Here is a 26,197-nt window from a genome sequence, read left to right as displayed (position 1 = left end):
GTGGTGCTCGGGCTTAGTTGCTCCGCGGCATGTAGGATCTTCCTGGACCAGGGCTCAAACCTGTGTCCCCTGCATTGGCAGGAGGATTTTTAACCTCTGTGCCACCAGGGAAGCCCTACGTATTCTTGTTGATCCTATCCCCCAATAATTCTTGAATTCGTCCCCTTCTTTCCATTGTTACTGCCATTGCTCTTGCTCTTATTTCTTATTCGGATTATGGCAATAGTATTTTAGCGCTTCTCCAGTCTCTTTCCCCTTACAGTATAAGCGCCACATGGCCATTGTCATCTCTCTAAGGTAAACTGATCATCTCACAGCACTATTCAGTGGGTCCCCATTATCCATAGGATATTTTAGTGTCTAGCCAAACACTGTGCCAGGGTCATCATGTTCTTTCTTTCTTTTTTTTTTTAATTATTTTAAAAATTTATTTATTTATTTTTGGCTGTGTTGGGTATTCGTTGCTGCATGAGGGCTTTCTCTAGCTGCGGTGAGCGGGGGCTACTCTTCGTTGCGGTGTGTAGGCTTCTTATTGTGGTGGCTTCTCTTGTTGCAGAGCACGGTCTGTAGGCACGCGGCTTCAGTAGTTGTGGCTCGCGGGCTCTAGAGCACAAGCTCAGTAGTTGTGCAGCACAGGCTTAGTTGCTCCGCGGCATGTGGGATCTTCCTGGACCAGGGCTTGAACCCGTTCCCCTGCATTGGCAGGTGGATTCTTAACCACTGCACCACCAGGGAAGTCCGCTAATGTTATTTCTAATACTCACAACAGCTGTAATCATTATGATGGGCTTAATGAGATCTGTAAGGGGCCCACTAATGTCTCAGAGATGTTTGAACTGGGTTTTGAAGGATGAACAGAAAACAGACAAGACAAGCTAACAGAGATAGGTGTGTGTGTAGTAGGAAGGGTAGAGATGGTGAGGTTGACAACATGTGTAGAGGTGCCAGACTGGAAACATCCACCATATTCAGGCAGTTGTAAGACATGGAGTATCACTGGAATGTAAGGGGGACAGGGTAGTTAGAGCAGTGGAAGAAGAGGCTGGTGAGATAAAGGTCAGATGGTTAAGGATCTTGTATGTCATACTAATGTTGCAGGAAGAAGGACCCCTGCCAGGGCCCGAGAGTGGGCTCTTGTTTAACACTTGGAAGTGAATTGTCCGAGGAGACACATGTGCTGACAAAGCAAGAGACTTTCTTGGGAAGGGGTGCCCAGGTGGAGAACAGTAGGGTAAGGGAACCCAGGAGATCTGCTCTGCCACGTGGCTCGCAGTCTCGGGTTTTATGGTAATTGGGTTAGTTTCCAGTGGTCTCTGGCTAATCACTCTGACTCAGGGTCCTTCCTGGTGGTGTGGGCATCACTCAGCCAAGATGGATTCCAGCGGGAAGGATTCTGGGAGGTTGGTAGGACATACGGACTGGCGTCTCCTCTCTCCTCTTGACCTTTCCCAAATTCTTCCAGTTGCTGGTAGCTTGTTAGTTCTGCGTTCCTTAGCAGGACCTCCTGTTGCAAGTGGCTACTATCTTGCCTGGCCAGGGTGGGTGGTTTCAGTCACTAACACTAAGACATATACAAGATGGAAAACATGGGGACTTCCCTGGTGGCACATTGGTTAAGAATCCACCTGCCAATGCAGGGGACATAGGTTCGAGCCCTGGTCTGGGAAGATCCCACATGCCATGGAGCAACTAAGCCCGTGTGCCACAACTACTGAAGCCCATGCACCTGGAGCCCATGCTCTGCAACAAGAGAAGCCCATGCACCACAAAAAAAAAAAAAAAGATGGAAAACAGTATTTAGGTTTGGCTGTACAACAGAATCATCTGCAGAGCTTTATTCCTGAGCCCTGTCTCAGACTGATTAAATTACAGTCTCTGGTTATTCTGCTACTCTCCAGGTGAGTCTGATCTGAAACCTGAGCTGAGAATCACTTTTTCAGAGTTTAGAGCAATGCCTGGCATATAGTATATGCTTAATAAATGTTTGTTGCATTGAAATTAAAGTTGTGCAAGTAGATTTGATCACTGTGAGGAAGAGTATATAGGTAGGAGGGAAATGTATCTTAAGGAAATGTCTACCTTCAGATGGAAGGAAGGGGAAAAAGGAGACAGGAAATGATCGGTGAGGTAGAAGGAGAACCAAGAAAACCAGAGGAAAGATTATTTAAAGGTAGAAGGTGTGACATGGAGTGGTGAATAGAGATGAAAGATGAAGAAAAAGCACTGGAGTTAGGGGTAGGAGAAGCCTGAGGTGAACAGCTTTAAGTAGATGGCAAGAGATAAAGTAGTGAACAAATGGTGAAAGAACAGGAATTTCAACAGTTCACCTCTTAAGAAGTTGATGGCAAGGAAGAAAGTACAATAATTACTTAAGGGCATTATAGGATCTGCTCACTTGCTGCCTCTCCCACCCCTCTCCTCCCTCTCCCCCTTCCACTACTCCCCCCACCCCTCTTTTGTCTCCTCCCCCAAGCTCTCTCAGGTTTTCTTATTGGAATGCCCTTCTCCTGACTGTTGAAATTCCTTTCATACTTTGGGGTCCTCACGTTTTAAGGTCCTTCTCAAATGCTGGCTGTGCTGTGAAATTCTTGTTCTTTCTCCTATTTTGTAGTTCTTTTCTGGAAATTTGGCCTTCCATTTTTCCCCACAACAACAGTTTCATTCTTTTCCATTGTCCTTAAACCAGCAGTCTCCCTTTCTGCTAGTCCCTGCCTCCTCTAGACACACTTTCAGTTCATAACTTTGCCTCATCTTTCATGGAGAAAATAGAAACTATCAGACCAGAAATTCTTCCTCCCAACACTTAATTTTAAGCTTACTTGTATCTGTACTCATATTCTTATCTTTGTCATTGATTTTTAGTTTAATCCATTGTATTCAGAGGATATACTCTATGTAATTTCAAATTTTTGAAATTTGTTTATACTTTATGGCTTAGCATATGGTCTACTTTGGTAACTTCTTTTTGTTTGGTTTGGTTTGTTTTCGTTTTTTGGATTTTTTTTTTGGCTGCGCCGTGTGGCTTGCAGGATCTTAGTTCCCTGACCAGGGATCGAACCTGAGCCCTCAGCAGTGAAAACGCTGAGTCCTAACCACTGGACTGCCAGGGAGTTCTCTGGTAAAGTTTTATAAACACTTGCAAAGAATGTGTATTTTGTATTTGTTGGTTATAAAATTCTATACATGTCAGTTAAGTTGAGTTTTTCAATTGTGTTGTTTTTCTGTATCCTTGATGTTTTTTGCCTAATTGTTCTCAGTTGCTGAAAGAGGAATATTAATTAATCTCACTGTCAGAATCCTGAATCCTATAAATCAATGAGAAAAAGATATTTCAATGTCTTATGAAGACATTCAACCCAATAGAAATATAAGGAAAAGACTTGAACTTCACAAAAGAAGATGCCTGGACGGCAAATAAGCTTATGAAAATAAGCTGTTTAATATCATTGATCATCAGGGATTTGCAGATTAAAAATCACTATGAATTAATTGCCATCCCAACCAAAAAGGCCAAAATTAAAAGACTGACAATGTCAAGTGTTAGCAAGGGTGTACGACACATGGAAGTCCCATACATAGCTAATGGGAATAAACGTAGGCACAACCACTTTAGAAAAGTATTTGGGCAGTATCTTTTACAGCCGTAAACATACATATACTCTGTCAACAAGCAAGTCCTTTCCTTGCTATTTACCCAAAAGAAATGAGTGCATTTGTCCACCAAAAACCAAGTTCAAGTATAGTCAAAATTCATAAAAAAACAGAATGTCCACCAATAGAATAAATAAATCATACAGTAGTCACACAATGGAATGCTACATGCAATGAAAATGAACAAACTACTGCTATGCCACAACATGGATGAATTTCATGGACATAATATTGATCAAATACATACAGTACGGCACTATACATATGAAGTTCAAAAACAGGCAAAACTGATTGATGGTGATAGAGTTCAGAATAGTGTTTACATTGGGGAAGATATTGACTGGAAAGGAAGCACACTGGAGCTTTCTGAGACTGTGGAAATAATCGGTATCTTAATGGAGTGGTTGATTATGTGCATATGTACATATGTAAAATTAATTGAGTGTATAATTAAGACTTTGCACTTTATTGTATGAAATTACATCTCAAAAAGTAGATAAAACAGGCAGGACTTCCAGCTATAACTTAGTGAGGAGATGAACAAATCCTTAATCCCAAAAAGCAGCTACGAAGCTTGACAAAACCATTTCAGCCTTAAAATCAACTATAAGACATACAACAGTCTGAGAGAAGTTTATATTTGAAAAACTGCTGAAATTCAATAAGAACAGTAGGAGTCTGTGGTGTTCTTGTCAGGACTTTTCCCATTCCCTTCCCTCAGCTTGGTTGGCATGGAGGTTTTGCCACTGTGGGTATGCCATAAGGGCTGGAGTTTTTGATGCTGCAGTTGAAGGGAGCATACTCCTTTTGGGTAGTGGATGATGCCCATGCTCCCCAGTGGCATTGTCAGTAGAAGTGACCATCTGGCAGGGGGTGAGAGAGGTGGGCCAACCGCTCTACTAGCCTGAGGTGTGTTTGTGGTTGGGGTGAGCATATTGCTGGTTGAGCCTGCGTGCGTGCACAGAGTGGACATGACAGGGCTCAGCAGAAAGTTAAAGCCAGGACATACTTGAAAATGTCCTGACCTTTGAATGTGGTACCCTGCCTTACACACAGACACATAAACGGAGTACAAAAGCCTTACTGGCCTCAGGTGTTTGGGTATAACCCCTGCCTAATCACTGGCTGACATTTAAGTTTTGCAGACATAGAGGTAACACCTTAGGAAGGAGGTTGAAACATAAAAGCACATGATAAGAAGAAATTGAGCTGAGGCATCAGTGATTGTACACTTTGGGGGAGAGAGATTTCACAGATTTAGCCCAGGCAAATTATTAAGCCAAGAAAGAAAAACAAACAAGCAAGCATTAGTAACAACAAAAATCTTCATGGGTAAAAGAAATCAGAATCCAGAGTTGATACAATAAATTGTTTAATATGTTAAGTTTTCAACAAAAAAATCATGAGACGTGAAAAGAAATAGGAAAGTTAGCCCATATTTAGGAAAAAAGTCAATATAGACTGTCTCTGAGTGTCTAGATGCTGGATTAGCAGACAAAGTCTTCAAATCAGGTATCATAAATGTATTCAACGAACCAAAAGAAAGCATGTTTAAAGAATTTTTTAAAAGTATGACAACAATGAATCAATAAATAATATTTTCAGTAAGGAGAGAGAAATTTAAAAGAAGCAAATGTCACCAAAGAGGATATACAGATGGCAAATAAAGATGTGAAGAGATGTTTAAAATCACTAGCTATTAGGGAAGTGCAAATTAAGACAGTAAGTATTACTATACAACTGTCAGAGTGCCTAAAATAAAAACTAGTGACAACACCAAATGTTTGCAAGAATGTGGAGTAATTGGAAAACTTGTACATAGTTGGTGGGAATGTAAATGATACAGCCAGTCTGGAAAATAATTTGGAAATTTCTTATAAAACTAAATATTTACCATATGTTCCAACAATTCCATTCCTAGTTACATACCCATAAGAAATGAAAGCATATGTTCACATAAAAACTTGTACATGAATGTCCATAGCAACATTATTCATAATAACTATAAAGTGGAAATAACCCAGTATCCATCAACTGATAAATGGATAAACAAAATGTGGTATGGCCATACAGTGGAAAATTATTTGGCCATAAAGAGAAATGAAGTATGGATACATGCTACAACATTGAAAACATTATGCTAAGTGAAAGAAGCCACATATGATATCATTCCATTTATATGAAATATCTAGAATAGGCAAATCTATAAAGACAGAAAGTAGATTAGTCATTGCCTAGGACTGGGGAGGGGTTTGGGGGAAATAGGGAGTGCCTGCTACTGAGTACAGGGTTTCTTTTGGGGGTAATGAAAATGTTCTAAAATTGATTGTGATGATGGTCCACAGCCATGTGAATATAATAAAAACCATTGAATTATATACTTTAAATGGCTGAAATATATGGTATGTGAATTATGTCTCAATAAAGTTGTTAAGGATTTTAAAATGAGATTAGCAAGGTCACAGGCTACAGGATCCATATACAAAAATTAGTTGTATTTCTGCATACTAGCTAGCAATGAACAAGCAAAAAATTAAATTAAAATAGTTTTATTCACTATGGCAATGAAAATAATAAAATGCTTAGGAATAAATTCAACCAAAAAAAGTATAAGACTTGTCCATTAGAAATTATATTACTGGGACTTCCCTCGTGGTCCAGTGGTTAAGAATCTGTCTTGTAATGCAGCAGATGCTGGTTCGATCCCTGGTCGGGGAACTAAGATCCCACATGCCACGGGGCAAATAAGCCTGGGCGCCGCAACTACAGAGCCCACGTGCCACAACTAGAGAGAAGCCTGCACACTGCAATGAAGCAAAAAGGCTGTGCACTGCAACTAAGACCCAACACAGCCAAAAAATAAAAATAAAAATAAATTATATTACATTGCTGAGAGAAATTGAAGAAACTTAAAGTCTAAATACAGGCATACCTTGTTTTATTGCACTCGCTTTATTGCACTTCACAGATAATTGCATTTTACATATTGAAGGTTTGTGGCAACCCTGCATTGTCAGATGATGGTTAGCATTTTTTAGCAATAAAATCTTTTAAAATTAAGGTATGTACATTTTTTGGTAGACATAATGCTATTATTGAACACTTAGTAGACTATAGTATAGAGTAAACCTAACTTTTCCATGCATTGGGAAACCAAAAAATCCATGTGACTTGCTTTATTGCAATAGTCACTTTATTGTGGTGGTGAATTGTGGAACCAAACCTGCAATATCTATGAGGTATGCCTATAAATGGAGAGACAGTCCATGTTTGGGAATTGGAAAACTCAATATTGTCAAAATGGTGATTTTCCCTAAATTGATCTTTAAATTCACAGTCCATGTCAAAATCCTAGGAGGATTTGTTTTTTCTTTCTAGAATTTGCCAAACTCATCCTAAAATTTACATGGAAACCCAAAGGACCTAGAATAGACAAAACAATTACGGAAAAGGAAAGCAAAGTTGGAAGACTTACACTACCTGATTTCAAAAACTGACTGTAAAGCCACAGTTATCAAGGCTGTGTGGCATTGTTACAGGGATAGGCATATAGATCAGTGAATCACAATTAGGAGTCCACAGCTAAATCTATTTATATATATGGTCAGTTGATTTTCAAAAGAGGTACATCCTTGATTCAAGATTTCTTTGTTTGGAAAAGCCCCAGTGTAAAACAGTCTCTCACAGTGCGTGCTGCAGTGTAACTCAGACTGCCTTGCAGTCAGGCTAGCTAATGCATCACAGTCTGCCGGATAAACTGCTACGTCATCCTTGGTGCTTGGCATGTTACAATGTTGGGATCAGTGTGGGCTTCTAGTTGGATTTTGTGCCAGGTACGTGTCTACTTTGGACACTCTCTTTTCATGTTAGATTAAAATGAGGATGCTTTGAATTTGGAGGAATGAATGTGGCTTTTTCTTTCTTTTGTTCTAATATTACAGGAGGATTGGGAGCAGCATCCATAAAAGATTAGAAACACTAGCTTTGTTTTGGATCTGGGTGTGCTGTGTTAGTGTTTGGTTGTTTTAGAAAGATCCCTTTGGTGAAAAGGAAGCACAAACTTGATTACTGAGAGTGACTCTGGTATATTTTCTGATATAATCAAGTGCAAAATGGCCTGCTTTATTCTATATGCAATGCTTTGCTTTTTGAATATTGGACTTATATAACAAAGGCAGAGAGTGATTCTCTTTTGGGAACTGCCTACATCTGGCAGTTAGATGTGTGTAAAATTGAGCTGCTTCTACATCTGTGGTCACTGTAATTGTTCTGAACAAAGGCTTCAGTGCTCTGTTTTTTGAGACATGTTACCCTGAAGAGACATAAAGATAGGAGGACTCCTCTGCATCAGCTTCTTTAAAGGAGGAAGCAAACTTGACTGACTTTATCAGACGTTAACATAGTATGGAAGGAATGATGCAGAGTGGTACAGGCCAGAAACCAATCCAGGACTTCCACTTTTTATTATGCCTAATAGTCATATTGAGCGAGTGTCCTGATTGAGTCTTTTCACCTTGGGTCACCTGAATGTCCTAAGATCAAGGTTTGTCTTAATCATTTATCTTCTATTTGATTTTTCATCTTTCATCTGTGTTCCAGGTCATTTGTGTACTTCTGTTTTGGAGGGTTTCCCTGGAAGGTTAATAGGTTCTCAGCATAGTTGGCATTAGATAAGAATTAACCATTTGTATTCAACATTTTGGTGAGAAAGAATTTTTCTGTGGTGCATGAATCAGGTTAGATATGACTCTGGTGGATTATACCATTCCTAATGACTTATCTCAGGAAATTGTGATTCTGTAGATTCTAGCTGTTGCAGTCTTTTCTGCCATTACAAGGGAGCAATATCCTGAGCAATATCTACTTAATTAAAAGCTAAAACAGGACTGTGTTACTGTATAACATTCAGCCACCATTTATTTATTTAAGTGATTTGTCTATCTGTGGCAAATTTGCTTGCATAGCAATAGATGTGTCCCAGTAGTTTTTTAGGCAGGGTTTTTCTTCCCTGCTTAAACTGGATTAGACCTCTGTGTCTAAAATATTTTTCTGGGCCCCTTTTCCTTTCAGGGATTTTATCCACATCTTCTCCTTATCCCATTTGTACCAGCTCCAGTCTTAATTCTCAAATTTTAGTGAATAAAATCTTAGATTTTGTTGTTTTTTAAAAAGGTGTGGGTGTGTCTGTGTGTGTGTGTGTGTGTGTGTGTGTGTGTGTGTGTGTGTGTGTGTGGACACCACTGCTGTGGCCTGAGAATTAGAGTTGTGACTCCCACATTATTCAGAGTTCCTCAGTAGTGGCATGTTTCGTCCTTTTGACTGGCTTTCTTTCTCTCCTGACCTGCTCTCCCCACTCTTGGAGTCTGAAAATCAGTATTATTTGTTTTGATTGGATCTCAGAAATTACCTACTTAGGCTGTGCTGTCCTCCTCCCTCTGGATTTCCTGACCCCATTACTTTCTTGGCATAGTTGTCCTTGTAAACTTTGTCTTCTTTTTGCCCTGGGCCCTCCCTGTCATGTGCTCCTGGCAGCCTGGAGGGGCCGTGGAGCTTTTCTCTGGTGACTGTCAGAAGAAAGTGACTGTTGTTGAAACACGTTTGCTGCGGCTAAGGCAGAGCTGCTGAGATCTACTTTCTAGTTATACAAGCTTTTATATTTCTCCCCCTTTCCTCTCGGTCCCCTTGGGAAATCAACTAATTCTGTGTGTGGGCCCAGTGTAGGGAGAAAATGCAAACAGGAGGGGAAGTATGGAAATTGGGGACAAAGTACACAAAAAGACTGTAGCTTGAGGCCATCAGGAATACTCTACTCTGACTGAAGCAGGGCCAAGAAGTAGGCACAGTATGTCTTGTCCTCCTGGGTTTTAAGCACCTGCAGCAGGAGGACAAACTCCGGCTTGTGTTTACAAGGCCGACATCTGAAGAAAAAGCCTCCCTTCCTTTGCCATCTTGATATGGAGGGTTCTGCGGAGGAAAATAAGGAGATGAGATATTACATGCTTCGAAGGTAAGTTTTAGAGTGCCGTATCTGGGCAATATATACCTTTAAAAAACAATAAGACATTGACAGCTAAGCCCTGGAATTTATGGGCAATCTGATTTGATGATTTTCTTGTGTCTATAGGAAACTTTTTTTTTTTTTTTAAGGAAATGAATTAAAACGCTCATATTTGCTCCTGGATTTCTAAACCTTTATTTTACACTCAGAATTTGAACCAAAGATACCCGAGACCATGTGTGACATTGTAGCTGCGTTGAAAACAAGCACCCGTGCACAGACCTTGCTGTGTGCTGGTCTTTCGTTAAGGAATCTCACGTAGTCTGTGCCAAAATTGCTCACTGTTCTTGGCTGGTTTTTCAAGAGTGACATCTCTTCATCTATTTTGAAGGAAAATATCAATTCTGTGTGGTAGGTAGCATCCTGTTGAAGGTAGTTTTGCAGAAAACTTTTTTAGACTCTGTCTCTTGGACCAGGAAAGGTGGCTGCTGTCATTGTCCCGGCGTGTGACAGTAGGCAGCCAGACTGAAGGTTTTGAGAGTGCCAAGCTCTCCTATCCCGAATCTTTCTTCTTCCTGCTGTTAGAACTCACGCTGAAGAGGCAATGAGTCAGGCCTTCTTCAGAACTCTTGCAGGTCTGTGCCTCTTCAGCAGAGGGTCGACATAAAAGACCTGAATGATTTGCTGGATGGCAGTCATTAAGGGTCGCTTGCTTGTATTTGCAAACTGGAGTTTTTATTTTGATAAAAATTACCTGAAAATTAAATAGACCCTGGAAAATATAGAAACAAATGAAAAACACTGATTTGGCAAAATGTGTCTTTAAAACAGTCATCCTTTCCTTTTCCTTTTTACTTGACCTCTTCCATCCTTTGGGGGATAAACCAAGCAAATCTTCCACTGAGAGTCAAATAAGTAAAAAACAACTGGTATATTTTACATATACATATTATATATTGTTTTATATATAATATATACTTATATATTTTGTATATTTTAATATATATACAATAAAATGATTTATATATGTATAAATATATATATAACTTTGGTTTATTATTATATATATGTAAAACAAACATATACAAACAGAATACACATACACATATATATATTAATTACACACACATACACAGTTTTATTTTGTTTTTCTTGGTTAAATACAATAGGTGATCTGTCCATTTTTTTCAAGGAGACATCCCTCCTGGAGCAGTCTGTCCTCCAATTTGAACAATCATCTAGAGAATTCCCTTCTCTTCTGTGTTGGATCCTCTATTTCTTGCATTCCTTGTCTTCCTTTATCTTGGTTTATTTCATCTTTTGGGAAGACAACATTCTCTGGTAGCTTCCTGAGAACAGCTAGGTGAGAGGTAAAGATTTTGAGATATTTTCTATCTTTCCACTTGATCCTCTTGTTTTTAGCATGGTGCCTAACTTCTGAACATGGCTATATGAAGGATCCCATCTACTTTTTTTTAATCTTTTTAAAAATAAAATTATTTTTGGCTGCATTGGGTCTTTGTTGTTGCACGCAGGCTTTCTCTCGTTGTAGTGAGAGGGGGCTACTCTTTGTTGCGGTGTGCGGGCTTCTCATTGCGGTGGGTTCTCTCGTTGTGGAGCACGAGCTCTAGGCATGTGAGCTTCAGTAGTTGTGGCACGCAGGCTCAGTAGTTGTGGCTCACAGGCTCTAGAGCACAGGCTCAGTAGTTGTGGCACATAGGCTTAGTTGCTCCGCAGCATGTGGGATCTTCCCAGACCAGGGATCGAACTTGTGTTCCCTGCATTGGCAGGGGGATTCTTAACCACTGTACCACCAGGGAAGTCCTCATCCCATCATTAAAAGTAAGGTATATTTCTGTTTTTCTCACCTCTTTGATTACAAGTGACCCTCAGGGCATTCCTTTGTTATCTCTAAACTATTGATTAAAACGTATGAACAATCCCTTCCCCACCTTAATTTTATCGATAAAGATTTTGCTTCCCTTTTTGCCTTATACTCAGGCATCTCCTTATTTATCCTAGGTTTATATCTTCTCTGTCTCTCTCACCCTAAGAAACTGAAAGTTGATCTCTGGGGAGTGTGTGTGTGTGTGTGTGTGTGTGTGTGTTTAATCTCAGTGTATAGAATTATATAACCATAATTTTTGGTTCAAGACATACTCATTTGTCCATGTGTAACCCACTATTATTTATTTATTTGGTTACTTATTTAGTAATTTTAAAAATAGTGTAAAAAGGAATTTGAAAACCCACCACTTAAAGGTTGATCCTTGGCCATCACCTACATCTTTCTAACCGTATGGTCTCTCCTCCATAAACCTTCTCCCTGCTTTCCCCACCCAGGTAGTCATTTCCCTTAATCACATGTTCATCACATTATTTTGTTTCTCTGTTTACATAGTTTTTTTGTGTCTATATGTATGTCTTAAAACTATGTATATTTTAGTTTTTAACTTTATGATCTGTTTTTTGTTTTGTTTTGTTTTGGGTTTTTTTGCGGTACACGGGCCTCTCACTGTTGTGGCCTCTCCCGTTGCGGAGCACAGGCTCCGGACACGCAGGCTTATCGGCCATGGCTCACGGGCCTAGCCACTCCGCGACATGTGGGATATTCCCAGACCGGGGCACGAACCCGTGTCCCCTACAACGGCAGGCGGACTCTCAAGCGCTGCGCCACCAGGGAAGCCCTTTATGATCTGTTTTTAATTTTATAATCTATATATAATATTTGGGAGCTTCTTATATATTAATCATATATCTATACACTTGACTAAGGCCTCCTATTATTTCTAATAATTTGTGGAATCTTTTGTTTTCTATGTAAATTACATCATTCACAAATAAATATAATTTAACTTCCTCCTTGGCAGCCCTCAGGTCTCTAATGTACTTATTAATTTTTTTATTTTATTGCACTTGCTAGGAAATCTAACAGTTTTACATTTACATTTCTAAAATTAAACCATCCTTGCTTACCTGGGACAAACTCAAGTTGGTTGTGGAGTAACATACTTTTTAACTAATATTTTGCCTATCCTTGACCCAACACCTATTTAGAATATCGTCTTTAGGAATTTTGCAACTGTGGTCATGAGTAAAGCGGCCCTGGACTTCCCTTTCATGTAACATCTTTGTCTGGTACTGGTATTAGTATTACTCTAACTGGGGAGTTGTACTTCTTTTTCTACTGTCTGGAAGTTTGATAGGCTACGATTCTTGAAAGTTCAGTAGAACTTGCCTTTTAAAACCATCTGGGGCTTCCCTGGTGGCGCAGTGATTAAGAATCCACCTGCCAATGCAGGAGACACGAGTTCGAGCCCTGGTCTGGGAAGATCCCACATGCCGCGGAGCAACTAAGCCCGTGCACCACAACTACTGAGCCTGCGCTCTAGAGCCTTCGAGCCACAGCTACTGAAGCCCACAGGCCTAGAGCCCATGCTCGGCAACAAGAGAAGCCACCACAATGAGAAGCCTGCGCACCCCAACAGAGTAAACCCCGTTCGCTGCAACTAGAGAAAGCCTGCACACAGCAACAAAGACCCAACGCAGCCAAAAATAAATAAATAAGTAAATAAGTAAGTAAGTAAATAAATAAAAAAAATAAAAATAAAACCATCTGGACCTGGTATTTCTTTGTGGGAAGGTTTTAATCATACTCTTTTATTTTGAAGAGAGAAATTACTTGAGTGCAAGGTTAAAGTGTAGGAGAAAGGAAGAAAAAATAGAAATAGAAGAAAGCAGCTGTCTGTTAAATAGTGTATAAAGGATTTTATTTACTATATCCATTATCTCATTTAGTCCTCAAAACACCCTTTCAGAAGGTCTATCAGTGCTATGAGTCAAGGTCCATTCAGGGAAAGAGAAACTGCATTAGGTATTATAAACAAAAGACATTCAATTGTGAAAATTGGTTACTTGGGTGTTAGAAGAATAAAAGAACAAAAAAGACATGCTGAGGTAACCCAAGGTTAATATCTGCAGGAAGCAGCTACCACCCCTCGGGAAGAGGTAGTATTCCCAGAACCTACAAGCTTGGAGAGGGCCCAAGGTGCTTGGAGAGGGGCTGGTGCTTGGATCTCTGGGAGTAAGCTTTGAGTAGCTGGTTCTCAGATCCCTGAGGAGGAGGCCTGGCCTGACAGGTGATTGATAGGCCCAGGCCGGGTAGCCCAGAGGATGAGTGAGCATGGCAGGGCTGGTACTCTGACAGCCAAGGAGCCACAACCCACTGCTCCTTGTCCTTCTAAGGGAATACATCACGGCTATTCCTGAATGCTGAAAGATGCTAGAGACTGGAATTAACTCTGTTTTCCTGTGGAGCAATGCTGATAATAGCTGGAAAATAAGAAGAAAATCCCTTTCTCTCTCTTTTTTTTTTTTCTTAAACCCTTCTGCCTTCCTATAGGCGGAATCAAACAAGTTTGCATGGTGTTAAGCCCTGTTGTCATAGAGCAGAGCATAAAAGGGTGGGCTTGCAGCTGAGAGACAATAGCTAAAAACCTAGAACAGTGAATACCATACATATTTACAAAGAGAAAAGTGAAGCTTAGCAAGTTTAAGTTATTCGGTGAAGATCTGGAATTTAAAGCAGGCCTGTGCTGTTTCCACCACTATCTAATCTAAAACACCATTGATTGTTAGAGGCACCATTATTGAATGTACCACTGAGAAAAAAAATTCTGCCAGTTAAATAAAGCACACCATCAGTTGTAAGATACATACCAATTTCAGAGATTTTAAAAAGCTAAAAAAAGAAGTGTTATCTTAAGATCAATGAAATATGGTTTATAAATAAATTGCCTTGTAAATGCCTTGTAAATAAATTGTTTTTGGAGTTGTTGATTTTGAAATGTCTATGGAATATCCAAGTAAAACATTTAGTAGGCAGTTAAAAATGTGGAGTTACAGCTCATAAGAAAAATGGAGGTTAGAGATACAGAGGTGAAGGTCATCTGTGTGTCAGAATCATAATCCAGAAACAGGTTTGCTAACTGTTGTGGGTTGTTTTTTTAAGTTTTAACAGTCACTCTGAGTCTATTATTTATACCATCTCATTTTAGTCTGTTCTTTGCCTTATCTCTTTATGATGGCATCTGTTGGTAAACCTTAATATTGTCTTTTATTATTCAGGAACACTTATTTTTTTTCTTAAATTTCCACAAGCAAAGATCATTTTCTTTTCTCTCTTCGCTATAAAAAGTATGTGGTCTGCTACCATGCAGTCTTCACAAGGGTGCAATTGGAAGTGCTCTTATAAGTCCGATAATGAAAAGTAGGTCTCCAGGGGAGATAGATGATGTGAAGAAATCTTATCTGTAGATTTTCATGATTTCTCTATTTTTACAGGTCCAGCATGTCTGGTTTGCACCTAGTAAAGCAAGGTCGAGACCGAAAGAAAATAGACTCACAGCGAGATTTCACTGTAGCTTCTCCAGCAGAATTTGTTACTCGTTTTGGTGGGAATAAAGTGATTGAGAAGGTAAGTTATAACCTGCTAAATTATTTTTTCAAAAGCACATGAGATTTAATGCCTAGATTTGTTGTCTAGATTTGCTCAAAACCGATATTTAAATTGAATTTCTGAGACTGCAGAATTATCCTTTCTGCCTCCCTAGCATCCTATTAAATAATTTCACTATTTTCTGTAATATGTATTTACCACTGACAGTTTAGTCATAACTAAGTAAGAAGATGAGGCAGCACCCATAAAGCGCTTTTAGAAAGATCTTGCGGTTTTTATGGGGTTGAGTTGCACTGATCTGAGAGGGTATGAGAAATTGATTAGCTTGTGGGGTGGTGGTGAGGAGGTAACATGTCCTAACACTGGGTTTAGAGCTAAGGGAACGGAGAGAGTTCCAGAACAGAAGGCTTCAACAAGTTTGATACAGTGTAACCTACTGGGTTCCGCCAGGAATTTGAGATGTTTAGAGGGAATATACCACATGAAATACTTAAAGAGATTACAGGTGTTTTGAAATGTTGTGAGTTAATCTGTGTCACTTTTATCTAAACCATATTGGAGCTGAGAGAATGACTTGGTTGAAATAGCTTGCAGTGATTAAAAGATTAAAGGATGGGGACCTATATTCTTTGTCCTAAAAGTGTTGCTTTAGCGGTGCACTCCTGTTAGTCTTCCAATGAGTAGAGATTACGTGTCTCCCAACCTATGTTATCCTCAGGGTGATGATTGCAAGACAGGCAAGGAGGTGAAAGGTTTGTTTAACAGAGAAGTCTCAGGATCACTGATCCTTCTACGCTTTTTCTTGTGACCGTTCTTTCTGGGGTGGTCTGCACAATTCTAAGGCATTTGGATTCAGCATTTTGGAGAGAGGTGGTGGTTAGTATAGGCATTCTTATACATGTTCAGGACTCTGTGCCTTGTTTCACTACAACAGAGAATAGTGCATGACACTACACTGTTGAATCTTCCTCCAGCCTTATTTATATCCATCTTCCCCCTGACGTTTGTTTCTTCTATTCCCTAAAAGTAGGTATGGTAGAATAATTCACAAACTCTTAAGATTTGAGTAACTGATTTTTCCCTTCAAGAAATGAAGTTAGAAAGGAGTAAGTTTTAGCTGTCACATATTGAAGTATTTGCTTAGCTAACATCTTAAAATACCCCTTGATCATGTGGGAGTTGTTCCTAAATGCCTAGACCAACAGTACAAATTCCTAGTTGAAACTCTGGCTTTTCAGAGGAAGATCTACACAAGTGATTTCATCTCTTTTCCTCTGTCTTTGCCTGTCTATTCTACCTCTCTCCAATTCCCATGTTCCCACTCTACCAGGTTCTCATTGCCAACAATGGCATTGCAGCAGTGAAATGCATGCGGTCTATCCGCCGGTGGTCTTATGAGATGTTTCGAAATGAACGTGCAATCCGATTTGTTGTCATGGTCACACCTGAAGACCTGAAAGCCAATGCAGGTAAGTTATGAACATTAAGAAAGCATCATCCTCAAGCATAAAACATTGAATGGCACAGCCTTTAAGGAGAAGAATGTTAACTCAGGGGGATTCCCAAACCCAAGGATTTCTCTTTTAAAAAGTGTCGATAGTAGGCATAGACAAGGATTGTGTTATATTTAACCTCAACGTAGACGCCTGTGTTCTAAGTAAAAATAGGTAGAAATTTAACCAAAGTGTCGATACCGGTTTTCAGTGTTGTTTGCTAAGCCACATTCTTTAGCATGTGTCAGTAGAAACGTTTGGAAGGAAATGCTATTTACCTTATGAGTTACATTGAATTTTAGAGCATTTTAAGGTTAAGATTGTTTTTTCCCCTCCTCCTGGGAGGGGGAGACCTCTTGGGACCCAAATAGGTTTCACTCTGCAGGCTCTTTGGCATATTCTCTCTGCTTAGATGGTTTTCCATCTGAGAGAGGCAGATAAAGACTATTGGTGTAGCTGAGAGGTCGTGGCTAGTCCTTCCTCTTCATACTTTTTATCACTAAAGTATAATCTCTAAGACAGAGTACCCACAGATAACATTAGCTCTTTATTTTATTTTATTTTTTAAAAGTTATTTATTTATTTTTGGCTGCATTGGGTCTTCGTTGCTGCATGCGGGCTTTCTCTAGTTGCAGTGAGCAGGGGCTACTCTTCATTGCGGTGCGTGTGCTTCTCATTTTGGTGGCTTCTCGTTGTGGAGCACAGGCTCTAGGCATGTGGGCTTCAGTAGTTGTGGCATGCGGGCTCAGTAATTGTGGCATGCGGGCTCAGTAGTTGTGGCTCGCAGGCTCTAGAGTGCAGGCTCAGTAGTCGTGGCACATGGGCTTATTTGCTCCATGGCATGTGGGATCTTCCTGGACCAGGGCTCGAACCCATGTCCCCCGCATTTGCAGGCGGATTCTTAACCATTGCACCACCAGGGAAATCCAACATTAGCTCTTTAAAGGGCTGTCTTTTAAAGCTATTTTAGTCTTTATATGTACTCTATATTGAGACAATGATATTAAGACTATTCCTAAGGAGTAAGGGTTATTATCTTTAGAAATGAAGAAGGCACCAATTTATTGGAAAATAGATGTTATATGAAATCATTTAGATTGACCCTTCAACACCTCTCAGCTGCAGTTTCGTATATGTGAAAGGAAAATCATGTCTATTTTACTGGATAGTTGTAATGATGAAATTGTGTATAATAAATGTAAAGTACCTTGCATGATTTCTTTTTCCTTGTTTCTCCTTGGTGCTCCTTTTAATTCATGTATTCATTCACTCAATGAACATGGAGACCCACAGTTTAATAAGATATGATCTTGCTCTAGGAAACAAATAATTTCAATACAATGAGTTAAGTGCTATAATAGAAATATGCACAGGGTACTGTGGAACACAGAGATGAGCCATCGTAACTCTGGCCCCTGCTCTTGGGTTAAGGGTTAAGAGGGGTTAACAGGGTAAAGAGAGCTTTCTGAAATGGGTTTTACCTAGCCAAGAATGAGTAAGAGTTAGTGAAGCAATTAGGGGGAAGATAAAGGTATTACAGGCAGAAAGAACGTATATGCAAATGTTTGAAGGTGTGACATAGTGGTTTCTGGAAACTGCAAGTGGCTTGTTAAAGTACAAGACATGATCTAGTATTTGTCAAGGATGGTCTTGTTTTTCATGTTAGCACCATCAACAAAGGCAAAATAATAGATAATATAGTAATAAGAGCAAGGTGGGGGTTTTTTTTGGTGGGGAGACAGGTTTGGAGTACATGTGATACAAGAAGATTCTAGAAATCCTACAAAAAATTGAATATGTACTTCTAGAACTTAGAAATAATGAGAACTAGAGATTAAGAGTGTACATTATCGGCAAATATATGACAGTTAACACTACCTCCTGAAAGATCAGATAGAAAATGAAGAGAAGAGGGTTAAGGATGAAATTTTATAGAAGGCCAAAATTTAGGGATAGACTCAGGAAGATAGGCCCATAAACAGTGTTGAGAAGAAATGGTCAGAGAAACAGAAGAGAAAAGCAATGAGAAAAGAGAATTTCAATAAGGAAGGCTCAAAAGTGTCAGTAGTCCAATAAAATAGGAATCAAAATCTGTCTGGCGATTAGCTAATCATTGGTAACCTTTGCAGAAATAGTTTTGGTGGAACAGTGTGAGTATGCAGACTAATATAGGAAGATAAGGAATGAATGGGATGAGACATGGAGACAGCCAATGTGGACAAGTTTTTTGAGAATTTTGGATGAGAAGGGAAAAAGGAAAGGCAGTAACTGAAGAGAAATTTGGGGTCAAGAGAGAATTTTTATTTTTCAGAATGGAAGAGACTTAGGAATGTTTCTGAGAGGAAGGAGCCAAGGGCAGGGGTGGGGGCCGGGGGGTAGCAGTACACAAGAGAGCTAGAGGAGATGGAAGGGGATGGGATCATGAGCACCAGTGGACAAAAGTACTCATATCTTTTGACTAAGAGAGTCTATTTCCTGGGGTTTATTCTGAGGAACAAAAATCAGTAATGGGGCAAATATGTTCATACAGGGATATTCATTGCAGTGTTATTTAAAATAACAAGAAACCAGGAATAACTTGTGCCCACCATTAGTGATTAGTTACGTAAAATCTGTTGCACCAATTCTATGAAATACCATGCACCCATTAAAAAATATTTTGTGGAGAGGAGCTTCAAGATGGTGGAAGAGTAAGATGTGGAGATCACCTTCCTCCCCACAAATACATCAGAAATACATCTACATATGGAACAACCCCTACAGAACACCTACTGAACGCTGGCAGAAGACCTCAGACCTCCCAAAAGGCAAGAAACTCCCCACGTACCTGGGTAGGGTAAAAGAAAAAAGAATAAACAGAGACAAAAGGATAGGGACGGGACCTGCACCAGTGGGAGGGAGCTGTGAAGGAGGAAAGGTTTCCACACACTAGGAAGCCCCTTTGTGGGCAGAGACTGTGGGTGGCAGAGGGGGGAAGCTTCGGAGCCATGGAGGAGAGCACAGCAACAGGGGTGCGGAGGGCACAGTGGAGAGATTCCTGCACAGAGGATCGGTGCCGACTGGCACTCACCAGCCCTAGAGGCTTGTCTGCTCACCAGCTGGGGCGGGCGGGGCTGGGAACTGAGGCTCAGGCTTCGGTCAGATCCCCAGGAGAGGACTGAACACAGCCTGAGGTGTGAACACAGCCTGAAGGGGTTAGTGCACAACGGCTAGCCGGGAGGGAGTCCAGGAAAAGATCTGGAACTGCCAAAGAGGCAAGAGACTTTTTCTTCCCTCTTTGTTTCCTGGTGTGCGAGGAGAGGGGATTCAGAGCACCGCTTAAAGGAGCTCCAGAGATGAGCGCGAGCCATGCTGCCCCAGAGACGGGCATGAGATGCTAAGGCTGCTGCTGCCGCCACCAAGAAGCCTGTGTGCAAGCACAAGTCACTATCCACACCTCCCCTCTTGGGAGCCTGTGCAGCCCGCCACTGACAGGGTCCCGTGATCCAGGGACAACTTCCCCAGGAGAACACACAGTGCGCATCAGGCTAGTTCAACGTCATGCCAGCCTCTATGATCATCTCTATAGATGCAGAAAAAGCTTTCAACAAAATTCAACACCGATTTGTGATAAAAACTCTCCAGAAAGTATATATGGAATAAAAAAAAAATGGTCATGAAGAACCTAGGGGCAAGACGGGAATAAAGACGCAGACCTACTAGAGAATGTACTTGAGGATACTGGGAGGGGTAGGGTAAGCTGGGACAAAGTGAGAGAGTGGCATCGACATATATACACTACCAAACTTAAAATAGATAGTGAGAAGCAGCCGCATAGCACAGGGATAGGCTACAACAGTGAGAGGCCCGCGTACCACACACACAAAAAAAAAACTAAAAAAAAAACCTAAAAATAGAACTATCATACAACCCAGCAACTCCACTACTGGGCATGTACCCTGAGAAAACCATAATTCAAAAAGAGTCATGTACCAAAATGTTCATTGCAGCTCTATTTACAATAAGCAGGACATGGAAGCAACCTAAGTGTCCATCAACAGATGAATGGATAAAGAAGATGTGGCACATATATACAATGGAATATTACTCAGCCATAAAAAGAATCAAAATTGAGTTATTTGTAGTGAGGTGGATGGACCTAGAGTCTGTCATACAGGGTGAAGTAAGTCTCAAAGAGAAAAACAAAACAAAAACCGTATGCAAACACATATATATGGAATAAAAAAAAAATGGTCATGAAGAACCTAGGGGCAAGACGGGAATAAAGACGCAGACCTACTAGAGAATGTACTTGAGGATACTGGGAGGGGTAGGGTAAGCTGGGACAAAGTGAGAGAGTGGCATCGACATATATACACTACCAAACTTAAAATAGATAGTGAGAAGCAGCCGCATAGCACAGGGAAGTCAGCTCGGTGCTTTGTGACCACCTAGAGGGGTGGGATAGGGAGGGTGGGAGGGAGGGAGATGCAAGAGGGAAGAGATACGGGGACATATGTATATGTATAACTTATTCACTTTGTTATAAGGCAGAAACTAACACACCATTGTAAAGCAATTATACTCTAATAAGGATGTTAAATCAATAAAAACATTAAAAAAATTTTGTGGGATAACATTTATTGGTCTGAGTGCATTCTGACAAATTGTTACACTGTTTATCTATTACTGTGTAACAGTATTACCACAAATTTAACAACTTAAAACAATGGACATTTATTACCTCACAGTTTCTGTAGCTGGGTCTTCTGCTTCAGGTTATCACAAGGTTGCCATCAGCATTCAGCTGGGGCTGCAGTCTCATCTGAGGCTTGACTTGGGATGGATCTGTTTTCAAACTAACATGGTTGTTGACACCATTCAGTTTTCTGTTTGGACTGAGGACCTGATTGTGTTGCTGGTTGTTGGCTAGAGACTGCTCTTGGCTCCTTGTCACGTGGGCCACCCCAAAATGACTGCCTGCTTCCTCAAAGCCATCAAGGGAAAGTGTCCCAGTAAGATTGGCTACATTCTTATGCACTGTTAGTTTGGAAGTGACATCTCCTCATCTTTGCCATATTCTCTTGGCTAAAAGCAAGTCATAGATTGTGCCCACACCCAAAGAGAGGGGATAACTTAAGATATGAATACCTGGAGACTTAGGATCATGGGTCTGTCCAGCACAATTGCTTAGAAAAAAGTTGGCTGTAAGGAGACTGATAGCATGATATAATAATAGAAAGAAAGTACATTGTGTAGAGTCAGAGAAAAAAAAAAAGGTGTAATGACATATATCAAAACAGCAATCTGGTTACCTCCGTGAGTGGTAGTTAAAGACAAGCGATAACCTAGAAAAACATGTGAACAGCAAAGAGTTTCTACCTGTAATATGAGCACAAGACACCCTTCAAAAGAAAATGAACAGAGAACATGAATAGATAGTCCATAAAAGAAGAATTTAAAAGGAACAATAAACACATGAAAAGAGGTTCAATTCCAATGATAATCAAAGAAATGCAAACCAAAACAATAATAGCTTGCGATTTTTAAAAATTTATAGGACTGGCAAAATTTCAAATTGATAATACCCAGTATAGGTGAGAGTATAGGCAATTTGGCACCCCCACTGCAAGTGAGAGTCTGAAGTGGTTTGGTTAGTATGGGAAGATATCCACAATATATTAAATTGGTTAGCAGTTTATGGTTTCTAGTATATCAAAGCATGAACTGATTATCTCTGAGTCGTGAGACAATGGGTGGTTTTGACTTTTAAAAAACAGCACATCCTGATATATTTTCTAAATTTTTAAATAATCAGCACGCTTTCCCTCATAATCAGAGAGAATGATACACCTGTTTTTATTCTGAACAAACTGTTAGGGCCTCATATCTTACTCAGTGGAATTTTTAAAGAAGGACTTAAAACCTTTAAAAATTAAGAGCACAAGATAAGAAACGTAATAAATATGGTGGAGATGGACCTTGAGAAAGTTATTTAACTGCTCCAAGCCATAATTCCCTGTAAAGTAGTTGCTAATAATACATGTTATATATGATTATTGAGGATGAAATGAAATAATATATATAAAGTGCTTAGTACAGTCCCTGCACATTGTAGCTGCTCTGCCACAGTTACTGCCAGAAAAGGAAAAGAGAAACATCAGGTGACAGATTTGAAAGGGGATACTGAGCCAAAAAAAAAAAAAAAAAAAAGTAAGGAGGGAAAGAAGTTATCTTTTTAAAATATCTTTCCATCCAGATAAAGGTTTTTCAAGCACTTGATATACTCCTATAACTAACCTTTCCTGTTTAGCCAGTCTACAGACCCTCCAGACTCTACCTGTTTCCCCATTCTGTCCCAGCTTTACACCAGGAAAAGGGCTTTCTCAGAATATATAGTTCACGTTAAAGATAAAAGGTGTCACTGAGCTTTTTCTCAGAATATAATAATGGGCCTCTTAAGTGACAGATACATCATCCTTGATATAGGGATCATAAAAACCCTTTGAAAAGGTCACATGGTGAAAAGTTTGAGACCTGCTGTTTTAGTAGTATAAGAGCTCCTAACTATGAGATTACCATTTTTAGTACTGTGACTTAACAAAGAGCCTCCAAATAAATGGTTCTGGGAATTACCCCATTAATACAGTTTGTCCTGTGGTTACGTATGATGGTACCTGTCCTTTACACAGTTTTTGCTCTGCTGTTACATTTCTGAAAATAAAGCATGTGTTCTCTGTTAATTTGCTTGTGTTTTCAGAATACATTAAGATGGCAGATCATTATGTGCCAGTGCCAGGAGGACCAAACAACAACAACTATGCAAATGTGGAATTAATTCTTGACATTGCTAAAAGGATCCCAGTACAAGTAAGAGAGGCCAGCGTCTCCTCAAAATCCAAATTCAGACTTTTTAAAAAAAAATTTTTATGGGAGTATAGTTGATTTGCAATGTTGTATTTCTGTTGTACAGCAAAGTGAGTCAGTTATACGTAAACATCTATCCACTCTTTTTTAGATTCTTTTCCCACATAGGCCATTACAGGGTATTGAGAAGAGTTTCCTTTGCCAAATTCAGCCATTTTACAGTTGGGCACAAGGGGATAGCCAGTGAAGAACTTTTAATTTTATATAAAGCATCTTTGTTGAACGTTGGTAAAAGCCTTTATATGGGATACAACAGACAGGGAAAGGAAAGGTGGAAAGAATGGAATGAGCCAACATAAAGTAAATGTAATCCAAACAAGAGGTTTGTAAGGGTCTTTCAGAGATTATTCTATCCATTTCACCTTCAAACCTCCTAGTAAGTAAAAGTTGCCTGTTTCCAGTGGAATACTCTTAGTCCAGAATACGGTAGAGTAGAAGGAGGTTGTTTCTTCCCTATCACATTGTGTTAAGGAGTTTAGGGTAAGTGTCTTAAAGCCCAAAGAGAAAAAAACTCGGGATTTGTATGGCAGTATAACCACTAGATATAAAGGTGGAGTTGGGTGGCCAAAGTAATTCAATCTGTGGAAGAAAACCAACATTTCTACAAGAGGCTCTATAGAGTCTAGTTGAAAGGCTATGAACTGAGTTTCCTAAAGAGCAACAATACTAGCTGGTTCTTAATATCAGTTTCAACCTGTTTTTGACCTCTTCAGAGGTTTTACCACAATGGACTGTTTATTGTTGTTCTGTGAAAAGTTTGCCAAGAGTCAGGCATGGAAGCTGAATTAGGCATTAGGCTGCCATGGAGCTATTGTACCTCATGGAGCTATTGTACCTCATGGAGGAGGGCCAGTCTTGGTAGAAAGTAATACAGTTTATCATGTTCCTTTTAGTATGAATTTTAAGAATGAATCATATTGTGTTCCCTTGTAGGCAGTTTGGGCTGGCTGGGGTCATGCTTCTGAGAATCCTAAGCTCCCAGAACTTCTTTTGAAAAATGGCATCGCCTTCATGGGTAAGCCTTTCTGACATACTGTTCCTGCCTTTCTGTTTCTCTCTGTCATTTTGGCACTGGGCTCTTAGTTTTTCATCAGTCAGCAGCTCTCCGAGTAACCCTTTTCTTCATTTCTTTTTCTTTAACCCTTCATCATTTCTTACATCTTGCATCTTTTTTGTGTGTGTGTGTGTGATACGCGGGCCTCTCACTGTTGTGGCCTCTCCCGTTGCGGAGCACAGACTCCGGATGCTCAGGCTCAGCGGCCATGGCTCACGGGCCCAACTGCTCCGCGGCATGTGGGATCTTCCCAGACTGGGGCACGAACCTGTGTCCCCTGCATCAGCAGGCGGACTCTCAACCACTGCGCCACCAGGGAAGCTCACATCTTGCATCTTGATTGTGTTTTTTGTCCCCAGATTCTTTTCTATGAGATATGGAGGAGGCTCTGATTTCCAGAACACTGGCCTTTAAAAACTTTGCCATTAACATTAAGAAAACATGTGGAGAAATGACCTATTTTTATATAGAAAAGATAATTGAATACTTAGGATACGCTGGCAGTGTGCCCTTAAATATGAATCATTTCTTTCACATTTAAGCATATAGATTATATTCCTATAAGAGAGCTATTTCTTCTGACTTTTCTGCTATCCTATACGGAGAGAAAATTTGAGGTTGTATGGCTCAAAGTGTTTCTGTCTCTATCTCTGCAATGATGATTATGCTTTGTAAAGCCTATTAAAGATAAATCTTCCATTTGGGTTTCCCTAAGACCAAGGAGAGTATAATATTTTAAACTTGAACACCAAAACTTTATTGTCCTTACTTCAGGATATTGGTTAAAAAAAAAAAAGAAAGAAAGACTTTGTTAATATGGTAAAGTTGGATCATGACAGATGATAAAATCAGAGTTACATTTGTCAGGAATTTAATTCAGCATATATTTATATATATTGAATTCTCCCTGAATGCAGAAATTTACCACATTAGGTTCTATGAAGGGTACAAAGATGAGCCAAAACATAGTAGCCCCCATAATCAAGTTTCTGATGTTGATGATATGTGCTGTAGGGGATACAAGACAAATACAAAAATAATTATATGGAAGATAAAATACATGTGACAGAAACGAGGCCAAAATGTTACAGTCAGGGTTCTTTCCTTGTCTTGTTTTCAGGTCCTCCAAGCCAGGCCATGTGGGCTTTGGGGGATAAGATTGCATCTTCCATAGTGGCTCAAACTGCAGGTATCCCAACTCTTCCATGGAGTGGCAGTGGTAAGAAATTATTTGTTTGTATCTTGAAGTGTAGAAAAGCTCGGTAGAATATTTGGGACTGTGGCCTTGGGGCTTAAGCCTGCTTTAAAATGTGTTGGATATTTGACAGAAATAGAATACACATTAATTAATGGTATCTTGTATCTCCTGGCTTAATTGTTGTACCTGTGATTTTATCATGTCTTAAGAATGTAAATTTTGTACCAGGTATGTAGATGCTAAATTGTAATGTAAATGATCTTGGGACTTAATTTGGAGAAACTCTGAGAAAACTCATCTGGTTCTGTGGATTCAGATCTACTCTGGGTAGGCTAGAATCTTCCTCAGAGATGGACTTCTTAGGTGGAATAGGCCTTTGAACCTGCCTGGGAGGTGACTGGAATCACTAAGAAAAAACTAAAACCCACCTACTCAGGTG

General features: G+C 39.9%; 1 protein-coding gene across 2 annotated transcripts in view; it reads left to right on the top strand.

Annotated features, from left to right (window-relative positions):
- ACACA (acetyl-CoA carboxylase alpha) overlaps positions 1 to 26,197 on the top strand; it is a 229,453-nt gene that overhangs the window by 33,107 nt on the left and 170,149 nt on the right. Inside the window, exons 1-6 of one of the 2 annotated variants that reach the window (XM_024757631.1) lie at positions 9,249 to 9,658; positions 14,993 to 15,125; positions 16,438 to 16,576; positions 23,340 to 23,449; positions 24,440 to 24,521; positions 25,681 to 25,779. In XM_024757631.1, the coding sequence (XP_024613399.1) occupies positions 9,606 to 9,658; positions 14,993 to 15,125; positions 16,438 to 16,576; positions 23,340 to 23,449; positions 24,440 to 24,521; positions 25,681 to 25,779 (616 nt within the window). In that variant the 5' untranslated portion in view covers positions 9,249 to 9,605. Of the gene's footprint in view, positions 1 to 9,248; positions 9,659 to 14,992; positions 15,126 to 16,437; positions 16,577 to 23,339; positions 23,450 to 24,439; positions 24,522 to 25,680; positions 25,780 to 26,197 lie in introns of those variants that run through there. The other variant, XM_024757632.1, reaches the window with a different exon arrangement.

Source organism: Neophocaena asiaeorientalis, unplaced genomic scaffold (assembly GCF_003031525.2).
Source record: "Neophocaena asiaeorientalis asiaeorientalis breed wild unplaced genomic scaffold, Neophocaena_asiaeorientalis_V1.1 scaffold327, whole genome shotgun sequence".
NCBI classification, from domain to species: Eukaryota; Metazoa; Chordata; class Mammalia; order Artiodactyla; family Phocoenidae; genus Neophocaena; species Neophocaena asiaeorientalis.
Note: the sequence above shows the minus strand (reverse complement) of the source record. Positions and strands in the feature narration are given on the sequence as shown.